Genomic DNA, 27,260 nt, shown 5'->3' on the forward strand with positions numbered 1-27,260 from the left:
GTTTGGTAATTTTTAACAAAAAATAAATAAATAAATAAATAAAAAAAATGTTTGTATAATAATTTACTTTAAATTCAAGCATATATACAAATAATATATAAATAAATAATGACAGAACTTTTATTTTGTAAGCGCAAGCATACCGTCACACGTCACATCCGGATCAAGATGGCAGCGACGTTGTGTGGCAAGCTTCTCCTGAGAGCGGGTATCTTTTTATTTTGACATCATTATTAGCTTAAGAGGTCAGCCCTCAAGAGTATTTACATTGGATTAATACGATCATTGTCAAACTATGGGTGTATAGTTTTTCAATCTGCATCTAATAGTACATTGATGGAGTTAGACAAAATTACATTTCAGGCACTTAGATGAATTGCAGAAGAGCTGTTAGATTTACACCAACTGCAGCTCTACAGATTGAAATGGGAGAAATGCCGTTACAACAACGATGAATACAACTATCGTTAAATTATTGGGTTAACCACATGGGCATAATCAACAACATCCAACAAGGATTGTTTTAAAAACATGTTGGGAAAAAGAAAAACTGGAAATAAAGAGTTTGGTTGGACAATACCAATGATAACGGAAGAGACAGAAATAAATAAGACTTCCATTAGCCCAACAGTGCCATGGTCAGCAATTTTTCAATGGTTGTGTCCACAGCCTAATGTTGATATGACATTGTTAGATAAGGAAAGTAAGGATCAGGGATTTAACACTTGTGCGTCAATTTAAAAATGTTACTCAGAGGTCCTTAGAGGACAAAAATGTCAAAAAACTGCTGTAATAATATTATATATATTAATATTATTTTCCACTTTCAATGACTTAGATTTTTTTAACCAACATCAGTGCTGATCATAGCTACCAAAGTTTCAGGATTTTAACCCTTTAAATGCCAATTTGTTTGCATAATGCCACTGTTGTTTTTACACACACACACACACACACACACACACACTTCTCAGTACACACATAAAAAAACACACCCACACAATTTTAGCTGCATCATTTATTCAGTTGGCCTGCTGTGCTCTATAATACAGCAAACAGAAAATAGGAAAAAAGCATGTATTTGCTCCATAGGCTAAACATGAGAAAAATGGCGCCATCTGGTGGAAAATATAACAAATTAAAATTTTGAAGCCAGGACTTTGGAATGAATGCATAATATCATAGAATTCATGATTTTATGCTTTAATGGCACTGGTATCAAATATTGCAGGTTTAATGGGCTTCAATGGGTACATTTTTGTCCTGAAGGTCCTGAGTGTAACTATTTTGTGTACACAGTGTATTATAGATATATAATAGAAACTGAGGTTGAAATATCAAAATTCCCCCCAAAATACACACCTTTGGTAAAATGTATGCCTTTGGCATTAACACAGCTAAAATTATTGTAAAAACAAAAATTTAAAAGACAAAAATGTCCCGAAGGTTGCACAAGGGTTAAACCAAATGCAGGAATAACACATAAATATATACAGGATAACTACTACAGCTATGACCACGTATATTCTGATACATCAAAAAACATAGAGAACAAAGTAGGTGTGGCATTCACGGTTCCAGAGTTTAATATACAATTCAATAAAATAATCTCAGACAATCTTTCATTGTTTACAGGAGAAATGGTGGTAATTTTAATGGCATTGCAGTGGGTTGAGGAAATAAGACCACTGAGGGCTCTTATATGTTCTGACTCAAGTTCCTTGTTAACAATATTAAAAGTGAGTCATACTGTGTGGCTTGGAGCATTGTCCTGCTGGAAAAACCAATCCTCAGAGTTGGGGAACATTGTCAGAGCAGAAGGAAGCAAGTTTTCTTCCAGGATAACCTTGTACATGGCTTGATTCATGCATCCTTCACAAAGACGAATCTGCCCAATACCAGCCTTGCAGAAGTACCCCTAGATCATCACCAGTTCTCCACCAAATTTCACAGTGGGTGTTAGACACTGTGGCTTGAAGGCCTTTTGACAACCAGGTGGAGGATCAGTGATGATTCGTCATTGTAAAGGACGCATAAATCAAGCCATATACAAGGTTATTTTGGAAGAAAATTTGCTTCCTTCTGCTCTGACAATGTTCCCCTACTCTGAGGATTGTTTTTTCCAGCAGGACAATGCTCCATGCCACACAGCCAGGTCAATCAAGTTGTGGATGGAGGACCACCGGATCAAGACCCTGTCATGGCCAGCCCAATCTCCAGACCTGAGCCCCATTGAAAACCTCTGGAATGTGATCAAGAGGAAGTTGGAAGACCAAAAGCCATCAAACAAAGCTGAGCTGCTTGAATTTTTACATCAGGAGTGGCATAAAGTCACCCAACAGCAGTGTGAAAGACTGGTAGAAAGCATGCCAAGACGCATGAAAGCTGTGATAGAAAATCAGGGTTATTCCACCAAATATTGATTTCTGAACTCTTCCTAAGTTAAAACATTAGTATTGTGTTGTTTAAAAATGAATATGAACTTTTCTTTGCATTATTTGATGTCTGAAAACACTGCATCTTTTTTTTTTATTATTTTGACCAGTTGTCATTTTCTGCAAATAAATGCTCTAAATGACAATATTTTTTTATTTGGAATTTGGGAGAAATGTTGTCAGTACTTAAGAGAATAAAACAACAATGTTAATTTTACTTAAACACATACCTATAAATAGTAAATCCAGAGAATCTGATAATTTTGCAGTGGTCTCTTAATTTTTTTCCAGAGTTGTATATGCTGTAATTCAATGTAATGTAATTTATTTTCATTAAAACTCTTCATAGTGAAAACAAATACAGTTTAAAGTCACAGTAGGACTGGATTGTGATACTTGAATTCATATGCTGATTGAAAAGGCTTATATGTAATCAACACTCTCCTATGAGGTCTGTTGTTTTCCGGTTTATTATTTTATTCTTAGTTATATTTTTCCAATTAGACTGTCAATTAAAGGGAAAGTTCACTTTAATATGACAATTCTGTCATCATTTACTCATGTTGTTGCATACCTGTATTACTTTATTTCTTCCATGGAACACAAAAGGCAGATTCACTTACATTGTATTTAAAAGACATTTTTATTAAAGTTTCATTTTGGAGTGAACTTGCCCTACAATGTAATTTGGTATGTTACCTTTATCCTCTGTTAAAACTGATGTCATTGAAGAGCATTTTATATTTTCCACAAGCCTCTGTGTTTCATTTTTTTTTTTTCAGTTCATTGCGTGTGGTGCATTCCTAAATGTAACCTGTGATGATTTGTGACCTGCTTTAAATCCATTCATTTAAAATACTCATGCCCACATTGTAGCCTTATTCTTACTAATAAAGTTGTTTTCCAATCTACAGGGTGGCTGCCTTTAACCCAAAGTGTTCGTCATGGCTCCAAAGCAGTCACCCGTCACAGAAGGCCAGTGCACTTTCTCAAGCAGAAGCTGTTGGCTGTCACAGAGTACATTCCCCCTACACCTGCAGCTCCGTCTGGTGCTCTGACTCCCCGAGTCAGAAAGACTGAAGAGGTGGGTCACTGCTTTACTTAATGTAACACTATCTTCAGGAGGGATTTGGTTGAATGATTTAAAAAATGAATTATCACTAACTGTGCAACAGGGCTACATTCATTGCATATCTGAGATAATGCGATCACTTTAACTTGAATTTACTATCCTTCAACTTTTATCAGATCACTTTATTGTCACTGCACCATATACGTGAGTGTAATGGTTGGAGAAAATCTTGGATGCATTGTCCACAAAATTGCAATCACATAGTGACAGAAGAACACAATATACAACATGTACAGAATATGCAATATACTCACTATACACAGTGTACAAAATGTATAAATAATTTAAACAGTTTCAATTGGAGTGTCAGTGTACGGAATGCATTACAATATAAACAGTATAAATAACATATAGGCTATATAAAATGCAATGTGCAGCATGCAAGAATCCCTTTATAGTTCCCAGTGGCATGTCAGTAATGTAAAAAGCTGATAATGGATACAGTATGCACAGTGCAATATAATGTGAAAAATATAATGTATAATAAATAATATAATCTCACCCTTTTAGGAAAATGGTCTCGCAGTTTTGTTGAGGAAAGACCTAGAAACCTTATTTAAAGAGTGTAAGATGATTGCTGTGGTCCAGAACAATGCAACCAATGCAGAGGACATGCTTCTCCTAAAACACAGACTGAAAAGACACAACATCAATGTAAAATTTTTCCCAAACCAGGTAATGCCACATTATAATGATGGTTACAACTGATGCAATGTGGGTTTCTACTATGTAACAACATTTTACATGTTTTTTGCAGGTGATGCGGTCCTTCCTCAATGACAGCATGTACAGTAACATGTTGCCTCTATTTATTGGCCAGACTGTAATATTTGTTAGTGTAGAGCCAAAAGTTAAAGAGATGCTGCAAGTGTTGAGGGGCAGTCCTCAGATGGTGCTTTTAGGTGAGTCCTTCAGATGCATGAACTCTCAATGTAATTGCATTCATAAAGGTCTTCCAGGAAGGTTGTTATTTTCTGACAAATATTTTCTTTCAGGAGCGTGTATAGAGAACACATTGCTCTCATATCAAGGCATTCTCAGCTACTCCAAACTCCCATCTATTACCACTGTTCAAGGTGAACTGGTTAGTGGTCTAACAATGATGACCTCACAGACTGTATCACTGCTACATCGCCACCCAGCCCATCTTTCCGCCCTCCTCCAGCAGTATGTCAAACAGCAGCAAACAGTTGGGGAAGCACTAGTACCTGTTACAGATAAAGATACCCCTGAAAGACAGGAAGAAGCTGCCTGAATTTTGCTAATAGACATGGATGAGACATTTAGATGAATGTGTATAAGAGAAGAACTATTGTGTATGATCAACATAATGTGCATAATAAAACTTTGTTACTTCAAACTGGTATTTATTCAGATTGTCAAGGTTGCAGAATCTTTCCATCAACACTTGTACCTTCATATGCCATAGTTTCACAACCTTTTTGTTTTATGTACCCCACATCCAAATCAGTAAAGTTCAAATAACCCTTCATTAACACCAAACCAGCAATATGTTCCTCTAAACTCATTTTTTGAGGTACTTCCTTAAAAAGCAGTAATATTTATTAGTCACAGTTTGTGTTTTATGGGTTTAACAAAGAAAACTAAATCTTTCAAAGTACCCTTTGGAACCTGCTCTAGGAACTCGCACCACTTGTTGGGAATCACTGCAATAGACTTTTTCACAGACTGTGATGATGCGTTTCTGCCTTATTTATCAGCGTAAATCTCGCAATTCTTATATTATAAATGTTTTAAATATTGAGTGTAAATGTAAAACATTATGCTTTGTGTTATACTACCCTGGAATTAGTTTTAAAAAATGAATTACCACAGCTGCGAGGGGGTTTCTACAGCTGCGGAGAGGGTGACAGTAAATTTGGCATCTTCTCCCTTTGTTTTTTTCCTCTTCTGGAAAGTCATTCAAACGTAATAGTGGATTTTTTTTTCTTTTTGTCTTGGAGCAAATGGGTAAGTGAAAAAAATATTTTCTGTGATCTCCCATTCACTCCCATTCACCGCTGTCGAAGTTTACCCTGCAAACGTTCACTTCCGCGCTCCAAAACCCAGAATATGAGAGATAAACACTTAAATTTCAATTTGTTTACAATTAATTTGCACTGCTAATGTGCAAAGTATAGGAAAAGGTGCAGTTTATTTTCCTAAACTTCACACTCAAACCTTGCAATTTGTTTTTGAAAACGTGGGCAAAGAGATTTTTTGTTTTTTTTTTGTTTTTTTTAAATCGAAGATAACTCGTATATTTTTATTAATTCATTTTTTAGGTAGTTTAAATTTATACCTTTATAATATGCAGAAAGGGGTATTTTGAAATTGCGTTGGCTTGACGAAGCAAACATATTGTTATTCTACAAACTTTGTTTATGGCTTCTTAAAATCACTAAATTGTTGTGTGTGAAAATCCCTGGAGATCAGCAGTTACAGAAATACTCAAACCAGCCCGTCTGGCACCAACAATCATCTATGTGATTATCTAATCAGCCAATCGTGTGGCAGCAGAACAGTAATAATGCAGATATGGCTCAGGAGCTTCATTTAATGTTCACATCAACCATCAGAATGAGGAAAAAATGTGATCTCGGTGATTTGGACTGTGGCATGATTATTGGTGCCAGATGGGCTGGTTTGAGTATTTCTGTAACTGCTGATCTCCTGGGATTTGCACGCACAACAGTCTCTAGAATTTTGCCGAAAACAAAAAACATCCAGTGAGCGGCAGTTCTGCGGATAGAAACGCCTTGTTGATGAGAGAGGTCAACAGAGAATGGCCAGACTGGTTCGAACTGAAAAAGTCTACGGTAACTCAGATAACCGTTCTGTGCAGATAATTGTGGTGAGAAGAATAGCATGTCAGAATGCTATTCTGTGATGCAGGTTGGCACTGTTTTGGTGGCACAAGGTGGACCTACACAATACTAGGCAGGTGGTTTTATTGTTGTGGCTGGTCGGTCGGTCGGTCTGTCTGTCTTGTTGTCTGTTTGTCTTACATTAAAAAGATAGTTCACCCAAAAATTTTAATTCTTATAATTTACTCACCCTCATGCATTCCCAGATGTGTATGACTTTCTTTCTTCTGCAGAACATAAAAAAGATTTTTAGAAAGATATCTCAGCTCTGTAAATCACTTAATAAAAATCCATATGACTCCAGTGTTTAAATCAGTGTCTTCAGAAGCTATATTATACAGTGCATCTGGAAAGTATTCACAGCGCTTCACTTTTTCCACATTTTGTTATGTTACAGCCTTATTCCAAAATGGATTAAATTCATTATTTTCCTCAAAATTCTACAAATAGTACCCCATAATGACGACGTGAAAGAAGTTTGTTTGAAATCTTTGCAAATGTATTAAAAATAAAAAACGAAAAAAAATCACATGTACATAAGTATTCACAGCCTTTGCCATGACACTCAAAATTGAGCTCAGGTGCATCCTGTTTCCACTGATCATCCTTGAGATGTTTCTACAACTTGATTGGAGTCCACCTGTGGTAAATTCAGTTGATTGGACATGATTTGGAAAGGCACACACCTGTCTATATAAGGTTCCACAGTTAACAGTGCATGTCAGAGCACAAACCAAGCCATGAAGTTCAAGGAATTGTCTGTAGACCTCTGAGACAGGATTGTATCGAGGCACAGATCTGGGGAAGGGTACAGAAAAATTTCTGCAGCATTGAAGGCCCCAGTGAACACAGTGGCCTCCATCATCTGTAAATGGAAGAAGTTTGGAACCACCAGGACTCCTAGAGCTGGCTGCCCGGCCAAACTGAGCGATCAGGGGAGAAGGGCCTTAGTCAGGGAGGTGACCAAGAACCCGATGGTCACTCTGACAGAGCTCCAGTGTTTCTCTGTAGAGAGAGAGAAACTTCCAGAAGAACAACCATCTCTGCAGCACTCCACCAATCAGGCCTGTATGGTAGAGTGGCCAGACGGAAGCCACTCCTCAGTAAAAGGCACATGACAGCCCGCCTGGAGTTTGGCAAAAGGTACCTGAAGGACTCCCAGTCATGAGAAACAAAGATTGAACTCTTTGGCCTGAATGGCAAGCGTCATGTCTGGAGGAAACCAGGCACCGCTCATCACCTGGCCAAAACAATCCCTACAGTGAAGCATGGTGGTGGCAGCATCATGCTGTGGGGATGTTTTTCAGCGGCAGGAACTGGGAGACTAGTCAGGATCGAGGGAAAGATGAATTCAACAATGTATAGATACATTCTAGATTAAAACCTGCTCCAGAGCACTCTGGACCTCAGACTGGGGCGAAGGGTCGTTGTCCTGTTGGAAGATGAACCTAAGCACACAGCCAAGATAAAAGGAGTGGCTACGGGACAACTCTGAATGTCCTTGAGTGGCCCAGACTCGACCCCGAATGAACATCTCTGGAGAGATCTGAAAATGGCTGTGCACTGACGCTCCCCAACCAACCTGATGGAGCTTGAGAGGTCCTGCAAAGAAGAAAGGGAGAAACTGCCCATAAATAGGTGTGCCAAGCTTGTAGCATCATACTCAAAAAGACTTGAGGCTGTAATTGGTGCCAAAGGTGCTTCAACAAAGTATTGAGCAAAGGCTGTGAATACTTATGTACATGTGTGGGTTTTTTTTAAATTTTTTTTTAGTTTAATAAATTTGCAAAGATTTCAAACAAACTTCTTTCACATTGTCATAATAGGGTATTGTTTGTACAATTGAGGAACTTAATTAATCCATTTTGGAATAAGGCTGTAACATAACAAAATGTGGAAAAAGTGAAGCGCTGTGAATACTTTCCGGATGCACTGTAGGTGTGAGTGAGGAAAAAGAACTGTTTAAGTCTTTTACTCTAAATCTCCATTTTAACTTTAATTTTAAGATGTGAAATTAAACAGGCACCACATGTGACTTTCAGATGTGAAAGTGGAGATTTGGAGTAAAAAAAAAAAAGCTACATTTGTATCTGTTTCTTACCCACACCTATTATATTGCTTCTGAAGATATAGATTTAACCATATGGATTGCTTCTATGTTTCCTTTTATGTAATTTTTAGAGCTTCAAAGTTCTGGTCACCATTCACTTGCATTGAATAGACCTACAGAGTGGCGTTATTCTTCTAAAAATCTTCATTTGTTCTGCTGTAGAAAGAAAGCCATACACATCTGTGATGGCATGAGGGTGAGTACATGATGAGAATTATTTTTGGGTGCACTATCCTTTTAATGTCTGTATATTCATCATTTTTAAATGTACAATTATTTTAAACATTCAGACAAGGCTTTGTCAAACCAACATAAGTTTGTCTTGACTTACTTTACCGATGTAGTTTGTATTTGTAAGATAAACAAAAACAAGAAACCTTCATTTTGTACAGACAAAATAAACACTTGCTTGTTGTCATGGATCCTGATTAGTGCTAATCTTGGGATTACTTCATTTTAATCTAGGTCAGTTAGTCATTTATGGGTGCAAGTCCAGGTTTGCTGTAGAAATGTCTGTATGCTACATATTTTGTCAAATCTTTATTTTAGGCCAGTTATGCAATTACATATAGTCCTCGTTTAGGGAAAACCATGTGAATTCGTAAAATTCCACTATAAATAAAAGGTATATGCTTATTTGGTGAACAAAAGAGGGATTACCCAGTCTTTAAAGAAAACTAGTGAGTTAGAGTTATCACAGCTCAATCGTTTCAATAGTTTTTAATGTATCTGAATGGTTGGCTGTCAGTCAGTACAATTCTTCCTGTGTGCCTGTAATTACGACAGCCTTTAAGACACTAATGCGGATAATGATTTGACCCCAGAGCCTTTGATGGATTTGGAGGATGTTCCGTCACCAGTGGAGGACAGTTTGAGAGCTATCAACCATACACAGTACTAGTATTCGCATGTAATATCTGTATTCTGTTTGTTTTTTAAAAAAAGTGGTTGAACTGGTTGCCTGTCCCAAAAAGCAGAGTGTCACCCACACCCAGTTGTACAAATGGGGGAACATGAAAGCCAGACACTTGGAGAAACTTATTCTGAATTCCATTACACAATGACCAAGAGCAGGAATCTCAGGTAAGAGTATGGAATACAATACATAAGTAAACTTATGGTTTTTAAATGATCAGTCACAACCATAGTATTTCTGTGATTTATGATTTCAAAATGTGGATTTTTACATTCACAGTTTAGAAGCTGATAAATGAGTAAAATATCAGTATAATGGTGGACAAAATAACCTAATATGTAACACATAACCCAATTAGAATCTATTGTTCTGTTATGATTCAGTTCTGAACTATAGCAAATATATGATTCAGATATGATTGTTTTTGATGTGTCACCCTAATGCTTAATAGCTGGTGTTGTCTGTAAAAACATGTACTACTCATTTGGCCACAAGAGTTTATAAGCAACGGACAGATGGTCACAAAATTACTATATGAATCTGTGACAATTTTGTTGTGATCATGTGGTGATCAGTAAACCGTGTCTGTTCTCAGAGTTTTTCCATATATTTTGGAGCCATCATAGATGTTTAAATATAGTGGAATCATACAAATTTGCACTTAGTTAATAAGTCTTATATTCAACTATACAGTAAGTAAACAAGCTCAGAAACCTGTAAATCTGTTTATTTGGTTTCCACAACACACTTTCTTAAGGTCAGTCATATGGTGATGCTTTTTATAATTCTAAGCTGACACTGTCAAAGAGAAAGTATTGAAATGATCAAATCTGTGCACCTGTTGTATTATAACTTTTTAAAGCATTCTCTGTTCTTACAAGTTATAACCAATTCTAAAATAACATGAAATGTAGCATTCTAAATTTCTAGTTGATCTCACTATGATATTATCGTAGACAGGATTATTCAGGCAGGTGTACATCATACTGTTTACCTGATGCTATTAATCATGTTTCCTGTGATCTGTCATCATGTGCATGTTGAAGAGCCAGTCAAGGATATTTAAAACCAATTTACGTAATGATGTTAAGCCTCTCCCGTGGAGATGGTTACCTTTGAAAGGTTACCATCCATTAGCTGTTAATGTGTATATTGTGACTTTCTTAAAGGAATGTTCCAGTACAAGTTAAGCAAAAAATTTGATTATCAAAAAAATGTATTTCGACATGTTCCTCATTTTCTTTAAAAAACACAAAAATCGAGGTTACAGTGAGGCACTTACAATGGAAATGAATGGGGACAATTTTGAGGGTCTAAACAGAAATTTGAAGCTTATAATTTTATAAAAGCACTTGCATTAATTCTTCTGTTAAAACTCATGCATTGTATGAGCTGTAAAGTTGTTGAAATAATTTTTACAGTCATTTTAGGTTTTTTTTGACATCGTCATGGTAACGAAGTTGTAAAATTGGCTATAACTTTACACAGAAAAGGTTAGTAAGTGATTTTATTTCACACATTATTTTTACACTCGTATCCTTTACGTTTTGTGGCTATACTTTTGAAAAAGTGAGTATTTTAACATTTGAACATTGGCCACATTCAATTCCATTTTAAGTGTCTCACTAGAACCAAGATTTTTGCTTTTTTATAAAGAAAAGGAGGAACGAGTCCAAATAAATTTTTGTGGTAATCAACATTATGCCACAAATGCTGTCAATTGAGCTTAACTTATATTGAACCCGGAACATTCCTCAGAAGAAAGAGAGCTTTTTATACTTATAAAAATTATAATGTTAGTCCTAATTGAATATCTAGTTCCAATTGCTTTTACTATCAGTTATTTATTAATATTGCCAGTTATGTAATCAGCTGGTTCATTACTCAACTGCAAGTTGCAATGCAGCTGTTATTACAAGACACTGTTCTTTTTTGCCCTTATTTATTCTAGATTAATAGGCAAGTATGAGCTTGTCAGCGTCGTCAAGACAACAGAAGGCTTTAGTAAACATGTTTGGTTTCTATCACACCCTTGTGATGACATTACACTTGGTTTATATCTGGAAAGGCATACTTTTTCTATAATCTGCATGTGATCCTATACGTCTGTAATTGAGTACATCCAGAAATAAAGGTGCTTCCTTGGTCCATACCTGATGGATTTAATTTGATATTTATTATGTTAATGCCAGTGTATTCAGGTTTCCTTAGTAGCACGGTTTTATTGGTGAATACAGAAACTTCTCTTGGTGGTGTGTTTATTGTTAAGCCAATTTACAAGCACTGTATTTATGAAGAGATGAACAAGTGTGATTAAGTAAAGGGCAAAGGCTAATGTCCTGCCCCGGAAGTGTTGGCTCAGGTTGATCTCTGCTGTTAGGTAATAGAATTAAATGAGTTTTCTCTGGCCACTGAACTGCCTCTTGAACTGCCCTGTCGTCTATTGGTATCAGAGTTTACAAAAACAATGGAACATTGCAGAGAACACACACACACACACACACACACACACACACACATAGTGATTTGGGCGCCCTAGGCAAAGTACAGCAATGGGGCCCTCTTCATTGTTATTTTATTTATTGTGGTATGCCATGAAAAAAAGTGGTAGCTCATTCAAATAATCACTTAATCACACAATTTTCTTCAACAATATTTAATTTCTTTCAATGCCATAAAGTTTGCAAGCTTTGGAAAATCTAATAAAGTTTTAGACCTCCATGAACTTGTATAGTTGTGCAATGGAATATTCCGTTAAGGCCTGATCTGAGTGGGTTGCTTCCACAGATGGTGCTGAAAATAACAGCAATATTAATCATATCGGTGTTATAACAGCGACATTTCAAGTTTCAGTATGTTATTTTGCATTAATAATAAAAAATATAATTTGTATTTGGTGGGATTTTTCCCCTTTTTCACCCAATTTGGAATGCCCAATTCCCAGTGCGCTTTTAAGTCTTCATGGTCGCGTAGTGATTCGCCTCAATCCGGGTGGCGGAGGATGATTCCCAGTTGCCTCTGCATCTGAGACCATCAACTCGCGCATCTTATCACGTGGCTTGTTGAGCGTGTTGCCACGGAGACATAGCGCGTGTGGAGGCTTCACGCCATCCACCGCGGCATCCGTGCTCAACTCGCCATGTGCCCCACCGAGAACGAACCTTATAGCGACCATGAGGAGGTTACCCCATGTGACTCTACCCTCCCTAGCAACCGGGCCAATTTGGTTGCATAGGAGACCTGGCTGGAGTCACTCAGCAGCCCTGGGATTCGAATTAGCGAACTCCAGGGGTTGTAGCCAGCGTCTTTTACCACTGAGCTACCCAGGCCCCCGACTTCCATGCATTTTATGGATTTTATACAGATCTAACGATAATTTCTATCCCCTAACCCTAACCTACCCCTAAACCTAACCCTCACAGAAACCTTTTTGCGTTTTTACATTTTCAGAAAAACATCATTTAGTATGTTTAATAAGCCATTTCCCTCGTGGGGACCACTGGCTAGGCCCCACAATGTAGGTGACGTGTATGTGTCCTACAGTATAAAATTAAGGTTCCCTTGAGTCCTAACATTAACCTTATCATTAAAAACATGTCTGAACAAACCAATTTCTTAATGTATATGTTTGCCTGACTAACCAGAAAATGATTTGTCTTTCTAAAAAAGATAGCACAATCTTTTACTTGCTTAAAATGTAATATCTTTGCTTCCCAGACATAATGTGCTCTAGTTTACAATGAGCAAAGCATACCGAGCTTGATAAATTAAGTGCAGAAGAGGACATTTTAAGAATGGAATCCCATGGACCATCAATAGACCACTGCCAATCACTGATGATTGGGATGGAGAAGGCGCCCAGCAGCTGGCATAAACCCACTCACTCCAGAAGCAGCAGCACAGCATCATCCCGGCACTCACGGCTGGTTTGTACCATCTGTTTGACATGTAAACATTCAAACTCTGGTTATTGTAGAGGTATAGTTCATTAAAAAATGAAAAGTCTGTCATCATTTATGCACCCACTTGTCGTTCCAAACCCATATAAATTCCATGGAACACAAAATAAGTTTTGAAGAATTTTTACACTATTCCATCCATTAAAAAGAATGAGGACCAGGGGCTGTCAAGCTCCAAAAAGGACCAAAAGCACTATGAAAGTTGTCCATGCAACTCATGCGCTATATAACAAATCTTCTGAAGCCATATGATAACATTTTGTAAGGAGCAGACTGCAATCTATGTCATTATTTATTGAACATGTGGGAAAATCATATGGGTTTTAAAAGATATGAAGGTAACTTGATGTCAGAAGTTTCATTTGTGGGTGAACTATCCCTTTAACTGTTTGTGGACACACCTACATTTTCCTTACACGCATGTACTGTAGGTAAAAAGTAAGTACTGGCTGTTCTTCCCTTGGGTGTTTAAAACCAGTTGCTCAACATCTACCAAGGGTCCAATCAGAAGGTGACAAAGCCAAACCAACAAGTTCATACATCCTTATCTCAGCAGTAATGTTTTGTTCATAGGGATGATATGTGACAGATGCACTTATTGTGAATGGGAAATGCCCTGTTGTGTGTAACTGTGATTGCCTATTTCCTCTGGTATTTGACAGAACACAAAAGACTGGGAAGTAATGGACGACTTTCCAGCTGATATGAACCTTACTGGAGAGAGCATGCAAGATGTAAGTCCTCCAGGAATCTGTGAAGGCTACCTAATGAAGAGGAGAAAGTGGCCTCTTAAAGGCTGGCACAAGGTACGAGAAAAAGTGATGCACAGTATGTGTCTGCTCTTATTTTATTTATTTATTATTTATTTATTTCCTTGCTTTTTCTCAGGTAGTTATTAGTAAAAGTATAATGTCTTTGATAATTCTTGTCCAATTAACTTAGTAATTCTGTCATACTGTCTTACAGAGATACTTTGTCTTGGATAAAGGGATCTTACGATATTCAAAGAACCAACATGATGTAAATATGTTGATTCTTTTTCTATACTAACAAAAAGAGCCACACATCTTGGATCTAAACTCTTTCAACACACATGGGTTTACTTTTTCAACAGTTTTCCAGAGGGAAAATGCACGGTTCACTGGATGTCAGTCTTGCAGTTATGTCAGTAAACAAAAAGGCAAGACATATTGATCTGGATGCCGGAGACAATCTATATCACATGAAAGTAAGTTATTTTATCGCTTGCATTAAATGAATCAAATTGATTCATTCTTGTATTTAAGATATTATTTGTGTTTCATCCACCATTCATCTACTTAAAGGGAAAGTTCACCCAAAAATGAAAATTCTCTCATGATTTACTCACCCTCATGCCATCCCAGATGTGTATGACTTTCTTTCTTCTGCAGAACACAAATTATGATTTTTAGAAGAATATCTCAGTTCTGTTGGTCCAAACAATGCAAGTGAATGGATGCCAAAATTTTGACACTCCAAAAAGCATATAAAGGCATCATAAAGGCAGTGTTTAAATCCATGGGTTCAGATGTGACATGACAGATGAGAAACGAATCAATATTTAAGTCTTGTTTCGCTTGAAATTCGCCTCCCTGCCCAGTAGGGTGCAGTATGCATGAATAATGTGAATCACCAAAAACACAAGAAGAAGAATTTGAAAGTGATCTGTTTGTCACCCACACTTATCATATTGCTTCTGAAGATATTGATTTAACCACTGGAGTTTTATGGATACATTTTATGCTGATTTATGCAATTTTTGGAGCTCCAAAATTTTGGCACCTATTCACTTGCATTGTATGGACCAAAATTTTTCTACAAATCTTCATTTGAATTCAGCAGATGCAAGAAAGTCATACACATCTGGGATGGCATAGGGGAGAGTAAATGGTGAGAGAATTTTAATTTTGTGTGAACAATTCCTTTAAAGGTGCACTCAGTAACTTTTTGCTCATATCATCTTGGATTTACAGTGACACCTAGTGGTGTGGATGCAGCATAATTTAAAATAAATAGTTTTCAGTTACAAATGCCACTATACACAATGAGAAATTCACTATGCACAATTAACTATGATTAATTTAATCCAAGAGTGAAAGTGTCCAATAAAAAGACGGTTACTGAGATTAAGCAGGTATATTCAGCTGGTCATGTGATTCTAAAAGGCAGGCCCTATGAGGGCACCCTCCCCCATGTAGAATAAAACAGCTTTTATAAGGTTACTGATATGCCTAGAGTCCTCATCTCATGTGAGTGGTGGTGATTTTATACATATGTTTCAAAATTACAATTAATTTCTTTAGGAGTAAAATGTTTTAGTGCACCTTTAAGTGTCAGTTGGTCTTCCATTAATTTTCACAGCAACAACAGAAACTTTCAAACACTGAGTTTTAAAAGGTATTTTTTTTTTTTTTTTTTTTGCCCCCTGAACTATCTGGAGAGGTACAAGAAACACTCTCAAATTTCAGATTATAACTTTAAATTGATAACTTCATTTCTTCCAGTTCTGATAACAATATCACTGGGCATATTGTGTGCATTGCCATAAATTGTTTACTCGTGTCTGTATTTACTTTTCCAAATTTTTGACACTTTTTGTAACATACACTGTGTATAATGAGTAAATTAAAATGTATACCTTTATAATTTATACCTTTCTAATCTTTTGTATTTATACTATCTTAATGCATTGTTATTATATGGTTGCTAATGTGCTAATGCTAATTTCCTCTAATTTCTTTCTAGGCCAAGAGTCAGGACTTATATTACATATGGGTCACCAAGCTGAGTGCACATAGGATGTATAAAAAAAATGAGGCTGCACACCTTCACAATGGCTTCCTCCAGGCCCTGTCCCAAGGCAGTCATTTATCTCATAAAAACAGTGCCATGCAGGACATGGTGAGTAGAACATTTACTAATTCCTAATTAGCCTTTCTGACGTTTTGAAGCACTCTAAATCACTGGGGATTAGGAGAGGGTGTCCTCACAATTTCAGAGCAAGTGGATCTTGATTAGCGATTAGACAATTCGCCTCACATCACAGATGGTGGCGTTATCTGAGTGGCTTTGTAATAATAGATTTTTCTAGAAGAGTTAAAGCTGAAGTATGTATTTTTTTTAATGTTTAAATACTTTCTCCAATTCCATCTGAATATTCAGAGACAACTATAAGCCATCTGTAGGATAATTCCCATGAAAAGAGTAAAAACTGAGGCACCATGGCATTATGAAAATTGTTTGAGCATCTTAACTAGCTGGAATTAGAAACATTGGCTCAACCAATGGCAAGAGTTTGGATTGAAATTATGTGTTTGTCTGATGAATAGAGCTGGGTTGGTTCCGGAAGTAAAATCCCATTCATTTTTTTTTTTTCCATTGGGGAATTGATAATTTATAAACCTTTAAAGACAGACCATGAGCTCAATCAATGGTATCTGGTTCTGTCAAAGCAATAGGTCTGCATTATTTCATCTTAATTTTTTAAAAATTCATGTTTAATAGTGAAATTTCTGGTGAAGAATTACACTATCCATGATCCGACAGAAAAATATCGACCAATTGGAGAATCACGGCAAACAAACTGTGGCAAAAGTGCTCTGCAGCGACTGCCCACTTCCATGACGCGCTGCAAATGACGCAACCGTGTCGGTGTCCCTACACTCTCAAACTACTTATAAATGTGTACATTTCTGAATATTTAACAACTTTAAAACTATAGTACTTTAAGACTATTATACTTTAAAAATATTGTTTAGATACTTATAATTAACAACTTTAAAACAGTACTTTTATATTTTTCCATCATTTTTAATTTGATTGCACCATTCTCAATGCTTCATAGAATAGTTTTTCATTCCCTCATGAAAGGCGTTAAGTTCACAGTTTTGTACCTTTTGTATTTTTGTCCAATTTTCAAATACTTTTTTCAATTCTATTAAAATCTAGAGCACAACGGTGTCTTACTTGGGTGAAACTCAGAGTGCAAATCTGCCATGTGTCAATTTTGCCATTAATGGGAAAGTGTCAGCCTGGCTACAGCAAACCCAAGAGCCTGACATCTGTGCCCAAGGTACTGTAGTATTTTTTTACTTTCAATACAGCTAGTTAAACAGTAATACAAGGGCATATGAGCACAGATGAGGATTTAGAAAACAGTTTGGCCAATGTCGTAAATTTTGTGCTGTTTTCTAGAACTCAGCCGTTGTCAAATGGAACTTAACGAGATGCAACGGTTGATCCAAAGGCTGCACTCTTTAGAGTCAGGCCAAGCAGTCAATAATGGAAACCTTCAGAGGATTATCAGTATGCAGGTTAGTAAAAGGAGCCATGTGATGATGACAATGACTTGAGTTTATTGGAATAACTTGTGAATAAATTTGCCACATGTATGCCCATTAATAGGCCACACACACACACACACACACACAAAAACCTTCAAATCAGTAAAATTGAAAACTTAAACTGAATAACTGCTTAATTAAAAATCAAAAGTGGAGCCACAGTTATAGCCTGCAGTTATAAGTTCAATGCACTTTCCCAAACCACTTAAAATTAATTACTAATGAAAAAGGAGTTCAAAAAAATAAAATCGAGTTAAAATCCAAAGATGATGTTATAATGTAATGATAAAATGTTCATGTTTTTGATCCACAGAATCTTACTCTTGACAAGCCCAAGAAGAAGTCTGGCAAGATTTGGGGTCATTCTCGCACACTCTCTCGGGTTGAGGCTCTAGGAATGGTGAGGCTGCCTGGTGAAAGTCTTTTTTTAAATTTGATATTAGGATGATATCTTAGAGTCTTGGAAGCAATTGTATGTTTGCCTGCAAGGATTACCCTCCCATTGGGATTATTACAGGTTTTCCACAAAGGTTTGGAAACTACTATGGAATTTATTCCATGTTCATGTGCAGAGTGATCCCAAAGATCTCTGTGTACTTTTTATTTTAAATACAGTAGTCAGGTATTTGTGTTGTGCTAATGTGTAGGAAACATTAGAGCTTTTAAACCCCCAGTAATTTTAGTCAACTCCTTTTTTACATGAAGCCATTTCGTGGGATTACTAAATCGGTGAGTCAACACAAGACACTGCTTCTTTCCCGTACAAAAAGTTTTGTGGTGCTCCCATGGCACAATAATGGTATCTGATGATAATACCATGGTACTGAATGATTACGATATTTGTTTACCATGGTATTAACATTGTACTGCAAGATACTTTTAAGAATACCATAAAACAAAACATGGTATTGCCACAATACATGTCCAGAATCATGGTATTATCAAAGTACATGTATGAAAAACAGTAATGCCATGATACTTTTTTTGTTAATGTTAGTAAACTCTGTTAGTAAACTGCTGTTTAAAGTAGGTAAAGTTTCCAATCTTTACAGAAAAAAATATTTCTGGGGTAAGGGATAATCCTTGTAACTTCCTAAAGTTCATTCCAGGTAGCAAATGTATTGCATTAAGTTATCTTATATTGTATAATGCACAGTATATGTAATTGCAGTAGCCTAGTCTTTGCAAATGTAGTATAGCCTCTGAGTGTTACATGGTGTACAAATTAAACTACAGTCCCTTTCCTTTGGCACCGATGTCTACCTCCTTTTCAGTTATCCTCAAGCCACCTGAACAGCTCTTCCCACCTGGGAACCTCCGTGCCCTCCATCCCAGATTACGTAAGTGCCCAGCTGAACCCAGGAGCCTCCACCTCCTCAGAAGGCAAGAAGCTCCAGCAGGACATCTGCTCCATGTCCCTGAGAGGTTAGAAGAATATATTTATTGTTTACAAAACCCACCACATGTTTTTTTACACATAGAGAGAGCCAGAGATCTTAAGTTTTGTTCGTATCTTCTTGCCTTCACAGTTCATGCCTCTCTGCATTCTGCACATGAGGCTCTCGCTCAGGAGCGCCAGCGGCTGCATGATGCCTGGTCCAGCAGGGAGCTCCACCAGACCACCTCTGCACAAATCAACAACCTCTGCAGCCTGGCTGAGGTGACAAGGACTTACATTACTTACATTAGTTAGTGAAAAGCCCATAGTGCATAGTAATGTACTTTGCATGCATGCAGTGCATAGATGAATTTAATTCAAATTGTTGTTATTAATGCAAATAATAGTTACGGGTGTGCACTATTCAGAATTTAATTTGTAATGCCAGAATCAGAATTTGAATTGGATTTGAACCGAGGTAGCAAATAAGATGCAAAACAGAATGAAATACAAAGAAAATCATACACACAACATATGTTTTTTTTTTAAATATATAATTAACTGCACATTTCTATAGGTAACATTTAAAAAAAAAATAAATAAATATATATATATATATATATATATATATATATTTATATATACACACACACACACAGTATAATTATATTTCATAAATTAATCATTTAATAATAATCATTTGAAATTCAATTATACACATACACATATGTACATTATATATAATTATATGTAATACATTAATAAAGATATTAATTAATTATGTATACATTTATTAATAATAATAATAATTTTTTTATTAAAATATATTTAAATACTGTGTATATATACTGTGTGTGTGTGTGTGTGTGTGTGTGTGTGTGTGTGTATATATATATATATATATATATATATATATATATATATATATAGATAGATAGATAGATAGATAGATAGATCTTTTTTTATTTTTATTTATTTTTTACTTTTTTTTAATTATAAATGTAATAAATTACTTTATTAAACAAATTTAATTAAGGACCATGGTGAAAGAGCACTTGATTTTACAGAATGCTCTCATATACTCTTATATAAAAATGAACTCTAGAAAATCTATATAAATCAGGCTTACAAAATGGAAACCTTGAACAGAACAACTAGGAAGTTATCTGTTGTTGCCCAATTTGTTTAACCAACAAAAGTTTTTGAATTTTGTTGAATTCAAATTCAGTAAATTCCTCCTTGTCATTAAAATTCAAATTCCTATTCAACAACCTCTGGGCCAATTGAAAGTACAATTCACCATTTGAAACAGTGCAAATCCTTAAATTCAGAATTTTGCCCAACCCTGGTATTAGTTACAATGTTGTTTTGTGCATCATGTGTTGTGCTTTACTGCATAGCTGTGTGTATGTCTTTGTGTATGTGTATCTTCAGTTAGATGTTAAGTCCCGACACACCAAAATTCACAAACTGTCAGTGTCCTCCAACTCCTCTGAAGAGTCCTACCGTACTGTGGTACAAAGAAAGGTGTGTCTCCTCCCACTTAGAACCTACTCTCCCAGTTCCCTGTTTTGTTCACTTTCTCTCCTTCCTCAACTTCATTCTGTTTAGAGGTGGAGGGGTTTCACCTTCTTTATACACCAAACAGGCTCCTTTGTCCTGTCAGTATTTTCTTAGTAGTATTATTCAATCAAGGTCACAGTTTCTAATTATCTTAATGTCTGTCTGTGTTTCACTCAGTCTGTCTCAAGCCGTAGTTCGTCTCTTCGTGCGCCCTCTGTGGCTGACTCAGCAGCTGAGTATTTCGATGCATGTGATGAGCTCATGTGTGTGAGTTCTTCCGAGCTGTCTGATGAGTCCGGCCTGAGTGATGGATCCAGCAATTCAGAGCCTTATGAGGCTCATGGTTAGTAGACACTTGCCCTTCTACGAGGCATTATCTTACACCTTGTAAAGAGAACGGGTGCAGTTAAAATTGGTCCTAAATGTAAAAAAATTCCCTAAATATAACATAATTGGTCCTAAATATAAAAAAGGCCCTAAATATAACAACTCTTACATTTTACACCTATGAACAATTTATTAATGAGCTATTAACACTTTATTAATCTCTGTACCCACTCACTTTATATTAAGGTGCATTTTCATATGTTAATAATGTTAGTAACTGCCCAGTTTATATTATGATATACTTTGTTATAACTCAGTTATAAATGGTTCCTAGGTGTGAAATATAAGAATTAGTACATTTAGGGCCACTATTACATTTAAGATGAAAAGTTATCACATGGGCCTTTATCAAATTAAAAACCAAACATTATTTCATTTGATGCATTTATTGCATTTAGGACCAAAAATAGCTACATTTAGGGCCTTTATTACATTTAAGACTAACTGTTATTACATTTCAGGCAATCATTATTTTTAGGACCAATTATTGCATTTGTGCCCCCTACAACTTTGCTCTCTGTGACAACATGGGGAATGGCATGACATACTATTAAAAAAAGAATATTACATCGTGTGTGTTTTAACATTCTAAGTTTTCCTTATCTTAATAAACTCACCAGCAATGGCTTCACGCAAGTACCGTGCCAGCCTTTCAAAGGCGCCACCAAAACTGCCCACCATCAAGAACACCGGCCGTCGTACTAGTCTGCCTGCTGTCTGCCCTGACAACAGCCATGTTGGCTTAATGACTATCCTGTACAACAACATCGGGAAGGACCTGTCCCGTGTCTCCATGCCAGCAGCTCTGAATGAACCTGTGTGCTTGCTGCAGAGACTCTGTGAGGAGCTGGAATACTCTGAGCTACTGGACACAGCCAACCATACTGAAGACCCCTACCAGAGGATGGTAAGAATTACTGAAGCTTTGGCAGGGCTGCGTATGTTGGAATGACTTGAATGAAGCTATCTTTACTAAATCAATATACAGTGAACATTGTGGCCCCTAAAAGTACTTGGACTCTTAAGCTACACTTGAAATGCATGTAATGTCATTGCATTATTCTGTATTAGGTGCAATGTTTGGAATAGATAAAATTGTGGGCAAATAATTGTTATCTGGCAAGTATTTGCACCTGGCTTTGGCCTTTAAATTTGTTTCAATTTCTTTCTAAACTGTAGAATTTTATTTATTTTTTCCTCTGTAAAGGTTTATATTGCAGCTTTTGCCATATCTGGCTATGCCACGGCTCAATATCGCAACCGTTACAAACCCTTTAATCCAGTGCTGGGTGAGACTTTTGAGTGTATCAGAGAAGACAGAGGCTTCCGCTACATTAGTGAGCAGGTAAGTGACCGTCATCAATGATCTTACATCAAAGAAGTGTGCTATGAAGCGGTTGTTGACTCTAATGGTTTGTATTTGTTCCCAGGTTTGTCATCATCCACCCATATCTGCTTGCCATGCAGAATCAGACAATTTCAACTTCTGGCAGGGTATGATTTGTGCCCTCTTTACAGCTATGCATAATGTAAACAATTGCTTTATGTCTGAATTGAGCAATCTCATTCCTTTGTGTTTACTTACCTTTACATGCTGAGAACAGACCAGAGATGGAAGAACAAGTTTTGGGGCAAGTCGTTAGAGATCATGCCAACAGGGATGGTGAATGTGACTCTTAAAAAGCAAGTATTTGCTTGACCTTGGCGTCAGTAATATTTAAATTTCTTCAGAATGCTGGGAGAGGAATCTGACTGATATCTGATACACCCTTAGGTTTGGTGACCACTATGAATGGAACAAAGTGGTGACGTGCATCCATAATGTCCTTAGTCAGCAGCGATACCTTGAGCACTATGGCGAGGTTATTATCCGCAACCTGAAAAGTTCGGTCTGCACCTGTAAGATCGTATTTGTTAAGGTGTGTTTAGTTTTCACTGGAAATTATGGTCATGTTTCTTAAAGGGATAGTTCACCCAAAAATTCTGTCCTCATTTACTAACCCTTATGTTGTTTCAAACCCATATGACTCTTTTTTTTTTTTTATTTATTTATTTTTTTTTATAAAGTAAAACATAAAATGAGATGTTTGGCAGCATGACAGCCTCAGTCACTGTTCACTTTCATTGTATGGAGAAAAACACATGTAAGTAAATGATGACTGAGGCTTACGTTCTACCCTTTTTCACGGAAGAAAGAAAGTCATATGGCTTTGGAACGAGGGTGAGTAAATGATGACAGAATTTTCATTTTGAGGTGAACTATCCCTTAAATGTTAAGTGTATTGGTACAGTGTATGTACAAATGCTGAAAATCTTTTTTACACTCTTAGTCTCGTTACTGGGGTTCAGATGGGACCAAAAACGAAGTTCAGGGTCAAGTTCTTGATGAGACTGGTAATGTTGTACACCGATTTGGTGGATTTTGGCATGAAGGAATCTTCTGTGACACCCTGCCCAATCCACAGTGCATCTGGAAGCCAAGTGAGTACAGGACAGCTGAATCACCCACCAGTTTTTAAAAAGAGAGAGTTCACCCGATATTGAAAGTTCTGTCATCATTTACTCTTTCTTCTGTGGAACACAAAAGGAGATGTTAGGCAGAATGACAGCCTCAGTTACCCTTCACTTTTACATCTTTTTTCCATTCAATGAAAGTGAATGGTGACAGAAGCTAAGATTCTGCTTGAGGGTGAGTGAATGATGACAGAATTTACATTTTTCGGTAGCTATCCCTTTATGCTTTGATCTGTGTGAGTGTTCCATATGATAAAAAATAAATAAATCAGAGATGTAATAACACCTCTTTTTAAGACGTCTTGTTGTACGTTCACTGATGTTGTCAAAATGTCTGCTATTCCTTACAGATCCACAGCCCAAGAACTACCTGCTTTACTATGGCTTCTCTAGCTTTGCAATGGAGATGAATGAACTGACCCCTAACCTTAAACCCCTGCTGCCCCCTACAGATACACGCTTGCGCCCTGACCAAAGGTGAGACCCTCTTAATAAACATTGTTAAAAAGACCTTGGAGTCTGATGGCACAAATGGTTTATGAATGGGACATTTAGTCTTCTTTTTCCTTTTGTGTTAAGTGTGCTCTGTGTTGTTATTGCTAGGTTACTTGAGGAAGGGAAAATAGAGGAGACTGATAAAAAGAAGGATGAATTGGAAGAGAAGCAAAGAGAAAGAAGAAAAATTCTGGCCAAGAGAGGAGAGGAACACATCCCTCGCTTCTTCAGGTGAGTTGGAGCATTCATTATGCAGTACCATTTGAACTCTGTAAAAATGAATATTCTTGTTTGTTTTTTTTTTTTTTTTATTTATTTAAGGAAATTAAATTACTGGTTAAACTTCTACTCTAGTCAAGTTCAGGCACTTAAAATTATGAATTTTAATCTGATTATGTATATGTGTATGTAATGGTAAGAAAATGATAGGATGGATAGAAATAAAGGGCTAAAGTAAGCCATTGCTCAGTGAGAGATTGAGAGGTAACTTACAGTTATCTTGTAAGAGTCCTCTTAAGTTTAAATGTTAATATCTTTTAAAACATCTTTTGAAATTATAATGTTATCATCAGTAATTTTAGCAAACAGGATGTAATGTTTTAGAATGTGACAAATCCACTAAAACAACAAAACTGAAAATATATAAATTATACTTACTGTTGTATGAGTTGTTGTTTACCCACCAAAAATAATGACACTTTCTGGTGAATGATGTCAACTGAAATTGGGGACCTTGCAAAAATGGCAACATCTGTTTATTCAAAATTAGTGAAATTATTCAAAATGTACCCCTATGTTCACTTAATTGTAAAAAAGAAAGAAAAAAGAAAAAGAAAAAAAAAATTATATGATTTCCGTCTTTAAAAAATTGCAAGTTTATTATTTGATCAAATAAATTGAGACACACAGTACCTATGATAGGGACATAACAATGTAATGCCTAGTAGGAATGAAGCCCAGAACTGATTTGTTCATACAAATTAGATTGAAATGTTTCAATGTCCCCCAATTTACAGGAAAACTTTGGATGATGCTGGAAGGGATGTATGGCTATACAATGGAACATATTGGAAGATCAGGGAGAATCCTGGATTTTCCAATGTTAAAAACCTGGAATTGTGGTGAAGGAGGCAGACTGCAGGTGCTGTGGACAATAAGTACCTGTGGTAAATTAAGCTTCCACACTTTTTATTTTTTAAAGATTACATGAACATGAAGCTTTTGGGAGCAAAGATGAATTGCCCAGTTTTCATACTAAACTGAATCCACTGAGCAAGGATGGTGCTTTTACCCAAAAAGCAACGGGAGAGATACATTTAGAACAATTCTATTTCTTCCATGGCTGAGGACACAGAAACTTGTGAACAGTTTGACCTCGTCTTCCGCTTTGGATAAAATATAAGCCAAAAGGTAAACAGGGAGATGAATGTGGGTTCTGGACATATTTTTAGTTTTAACCACTCTTAAATCTTATTGGACATACACATTTCTATGGACTATGTTAAAATACGTATCATAATTATAAGAACTTATGTGCCACCGGATACAAGCATAAAGTTCCCTCATTAGAGACTGGATAAAGAAAGGCAATGTGAATGTGAATTATTGTACTTCAATGTAATTTTCAGAGTAATAGATGAAGTCTCCAGTTTATAAACGGACAGTTATTTCCTCTGCAAAGCCATGACTCACCCTGAGCAGGATTTAGCAGTAAATGGATTAATTCTAATTTGGGCACTCATTTACTCATACTGAGGGTGATTGCTGAAATGTGTCCATGTCACTCTTATATGGCAATTCAAAAAAAAAAAAAAAAAAATGCCATATTTTGATTTTAGGCCATGGCATTATATTTATTGGCATTTAAGTGTGAATTAAACTGACTGTTTAAATCCTAAATATGAACTGTGAAATCAGAAATTACCCTTTTATGTAGACTTGGCAGACATATTTATTACATTCAATGTACAAATGTGCAATAAATAAACTTTCAGTCAAGTCATGACTTACACAGCTGTTTAAAACAGCAATTAAATGCACAAAATGAAAGCAATGGATTTAGTATAGTTCAGTCTTTATTACATTTAGAATGAATCAAAAACATCATTTATTATTATATACAGTATTTCGACAGCATTCCTGCTGTGTCTGAGGCTCAGTGCGCTTGGCGGAAGAAACTCAAGTTTAGCTTGATTAACTACAGAGCACCTCTTCAATAATTATTCATTTTACTATTATTAGAATTATAAATACTTTATTTTTTGCTCTTAACAGAAATATACAGAAATCTAATATCACATGGTGTCAGAGAGAACATATTCTTAATAGCCAAAAAAGACCTGCTATTGACACTTTTGAGGATCTGGGAGTATAATGTCCACCAGGGGTCAGTCAAAACATGAATTGATTGCAAATATGAAAACACAATTTGTTCAGAGGATTTTCAGTGCACATCAACTGTAACAAAAAGTTTCAGTGCAACTTCAAGTGTAAAGAAAAAAAAAAAAAAAAGAAACCAAACATGAAAATTACTACACTTTTAAATGAAAATAATCTACACACACTTGGCCTAAGTGTGATATCTGGCCATGGCTTTTTAATCCAATAATAGCACTGTAAAATAATGCAGTGTGATTGCCTCTAAATAATATTACTCATATTTTATTTGGTTTTGCATCAGAGAGAGAGAGAGAGAGAGAGAGAGAGTGAGAGTGTGAGTTTGCTGACTTCTTAAAAGCTGTGACCACAGAATATTGATACCATGCTGGTTTTTGCAGAGTGTTACAATTTTTCGGAAACTTCTGTAAATACATTGATGGCTCAGACAAAATGTCATACATTTTAACAAAGAATCATATTTATAAATGATCTATTTTGCAAGTTTTGTGATAAAGAAAGTTTCAGGTTCTAACAAGAGGGCACAGACCGTTTTAACTTTACATCATTAACATTTTTCTCATCACCACCCTGCATACGTGTATGTCTGTGTGCCTGTGCATATGTGTGTGCGATCAGCAAGACACCGAAATCAATAAATATACAGTTGTTTTGCAGGAGCTCTCAAGTTCTTGCACCGTCTTCTGCAGTGGTGTCTTGTCACCCACTGATCTGTCCGAGGTCATTCTCACATTTGAATGTCT

General features: G+C 36.3%; 2 protein-coding genes across 4 annotated transcripts; both read left to right on the forward strand.

Annotated features, from left to right (window-relative positions):
• The first annotated feature begins 127 nt into the window (after positions 1 to 127).
• Positions 128 to 4,925, forward strand: LOC127427240 (39S ribosomal protein L10, mitochondrial-like). The gene is made up of 5 exons (XM_051674714.1): positions 128 to 208; positions 3,350 to 3,519; positions 4,078 to 4,242; positions 4,325 to 4,469; positions 4,563 to 4,925. The coding sequence occupies exons 1-5, from the start codon at positions 169 to 171 to the stop codon at positions 4,820 to 4,822; spliced, it is 780 nt and encodes a 259-aa protein (XP_051530674.1). The 5' UTR covers positions 128 to 168; the 3' UTR covers positions 4,823 to 4,925.
• A 4,495-nt stretch (positions 4,926 to 9,420) lies between these two features.
• Positions 9,421 to 26,871, forward strand: LOC127427244 (oxysterol-binding protein-related protein 7-like). Of its 3 annotated transcripts, XM_051674719.1 has the most exons (23): positions 9,421 to 9,627; positions 13,178 to 13,386; positions 14,082 to 14,225; positions 14,386 to 14,439; positions 14,534 to 14,647; positions 16,186 to 16,341; positions 17,389 to 17,512; positions 17,635 to 17,753; positions 18,097 to 18,183; positions 18,489 to 18,512; positions 19,058 to 19,208; positions 19,313 to 19,443; positions 20,596 to 20,688; positions 20,902 to 21,067; positions 21,732 to 22,018; positions 22,319 to 22,456; positions 22,542 to 22,605; positions 22,716 to 22,794; positions 22,886 to 23,030; positions 23,442 to 23,592; positions 23,976 to 24,102; positions 24,229 to 24,351; positions 25,137 to 26,871. In XM_051674719.1, the coding sequence occupies exons 2-23, from the start codon at positions 13,255 to 13,257 to the stop codon at positions 25,243 to 25,245; spliced, it is 2,718 nt and encodes a 905-aa protein (XP_051530679.1). In that variant the 5' UTR covers positions 9,421 to 9,627; positions 13,178 to 13,254; the 3' UTR covers positions 25,246 to 26,871. The 3 variants fall into 3 exon arrangements, with proteins under 3 accessions (XP_051530679.1, XP_051530681.1, XP_051530680.1); XM_051674721.1 differs by lacking the exon at positions 20,596 to 20,688; XM_051674720.1 differs by lacking the exon at positions 18,489 to 18,512.
• Positions 26,872 to 27,260: the final 389 nt, after the last annotated feature.

The sequence above is a fragment of the Myxocyprinus asiaticus genome, chromosome 36 (assembly GCF_019703515.2).
Source record: "Myxocyprinus asiaticus isolate MX2 ecotype Aquarium Trade chromosome 36, UBuf_Myxa_2, whole genome shotgun sequence".
NCBI lineage: Eukaryota > Metazoa > Chordata > Actinopteri > Cypriniformes > Catostomidae > Myxocyprinus > Myxocyprinus asiaticus.

Excerpts from the sequence above, each read along its gene's own strand:
- LOC127427240 (XM_051674714.1), top strand. The coding sequence starts at position 169 with ATGGCAGCGACGTTGTGTGGCAAGCTTCTCCTGAGAGCGG. Across the intron at positions 209-3,349 it reads CAAGCTTCTCCTGAGAGCGG|GGTGGCTGCCTTTAACCCAA; the intron begins GTATCTTTTTAT and ends TCCAATCTACAG. Across the intron at positions 3,520-4,077 it reads GAGTCAGAAAGACTGAAGAG|GAAAATGGTCTCGCAGTTTT; the intron begins GTGGGTCACTGC and ends TCACCCTTTTAG.
- LOC127427244 (XM_051674719.1), top strand. The coding sequence starts at position 13,255 with ATGGAATCCCATGGACCATCAATAGACCACTGCCAATCACTGATGATT. Across the intron at positions 14,440-14,533 it reads ATTCAAAGAACCAACATGAT|TTTTCCAGAGGGAAAATGCA; the intron begins GTAAATATGTTG and ends CTTTTTCAACAG. Across the intron at positions 23,031-23,441 it reads GTAAGATCGTATTTGTTAAG|TCTCGTTACTGGGGTTCAGA; the intron begins GTGTGTTTAGTT and ends TTACACTCTTAG.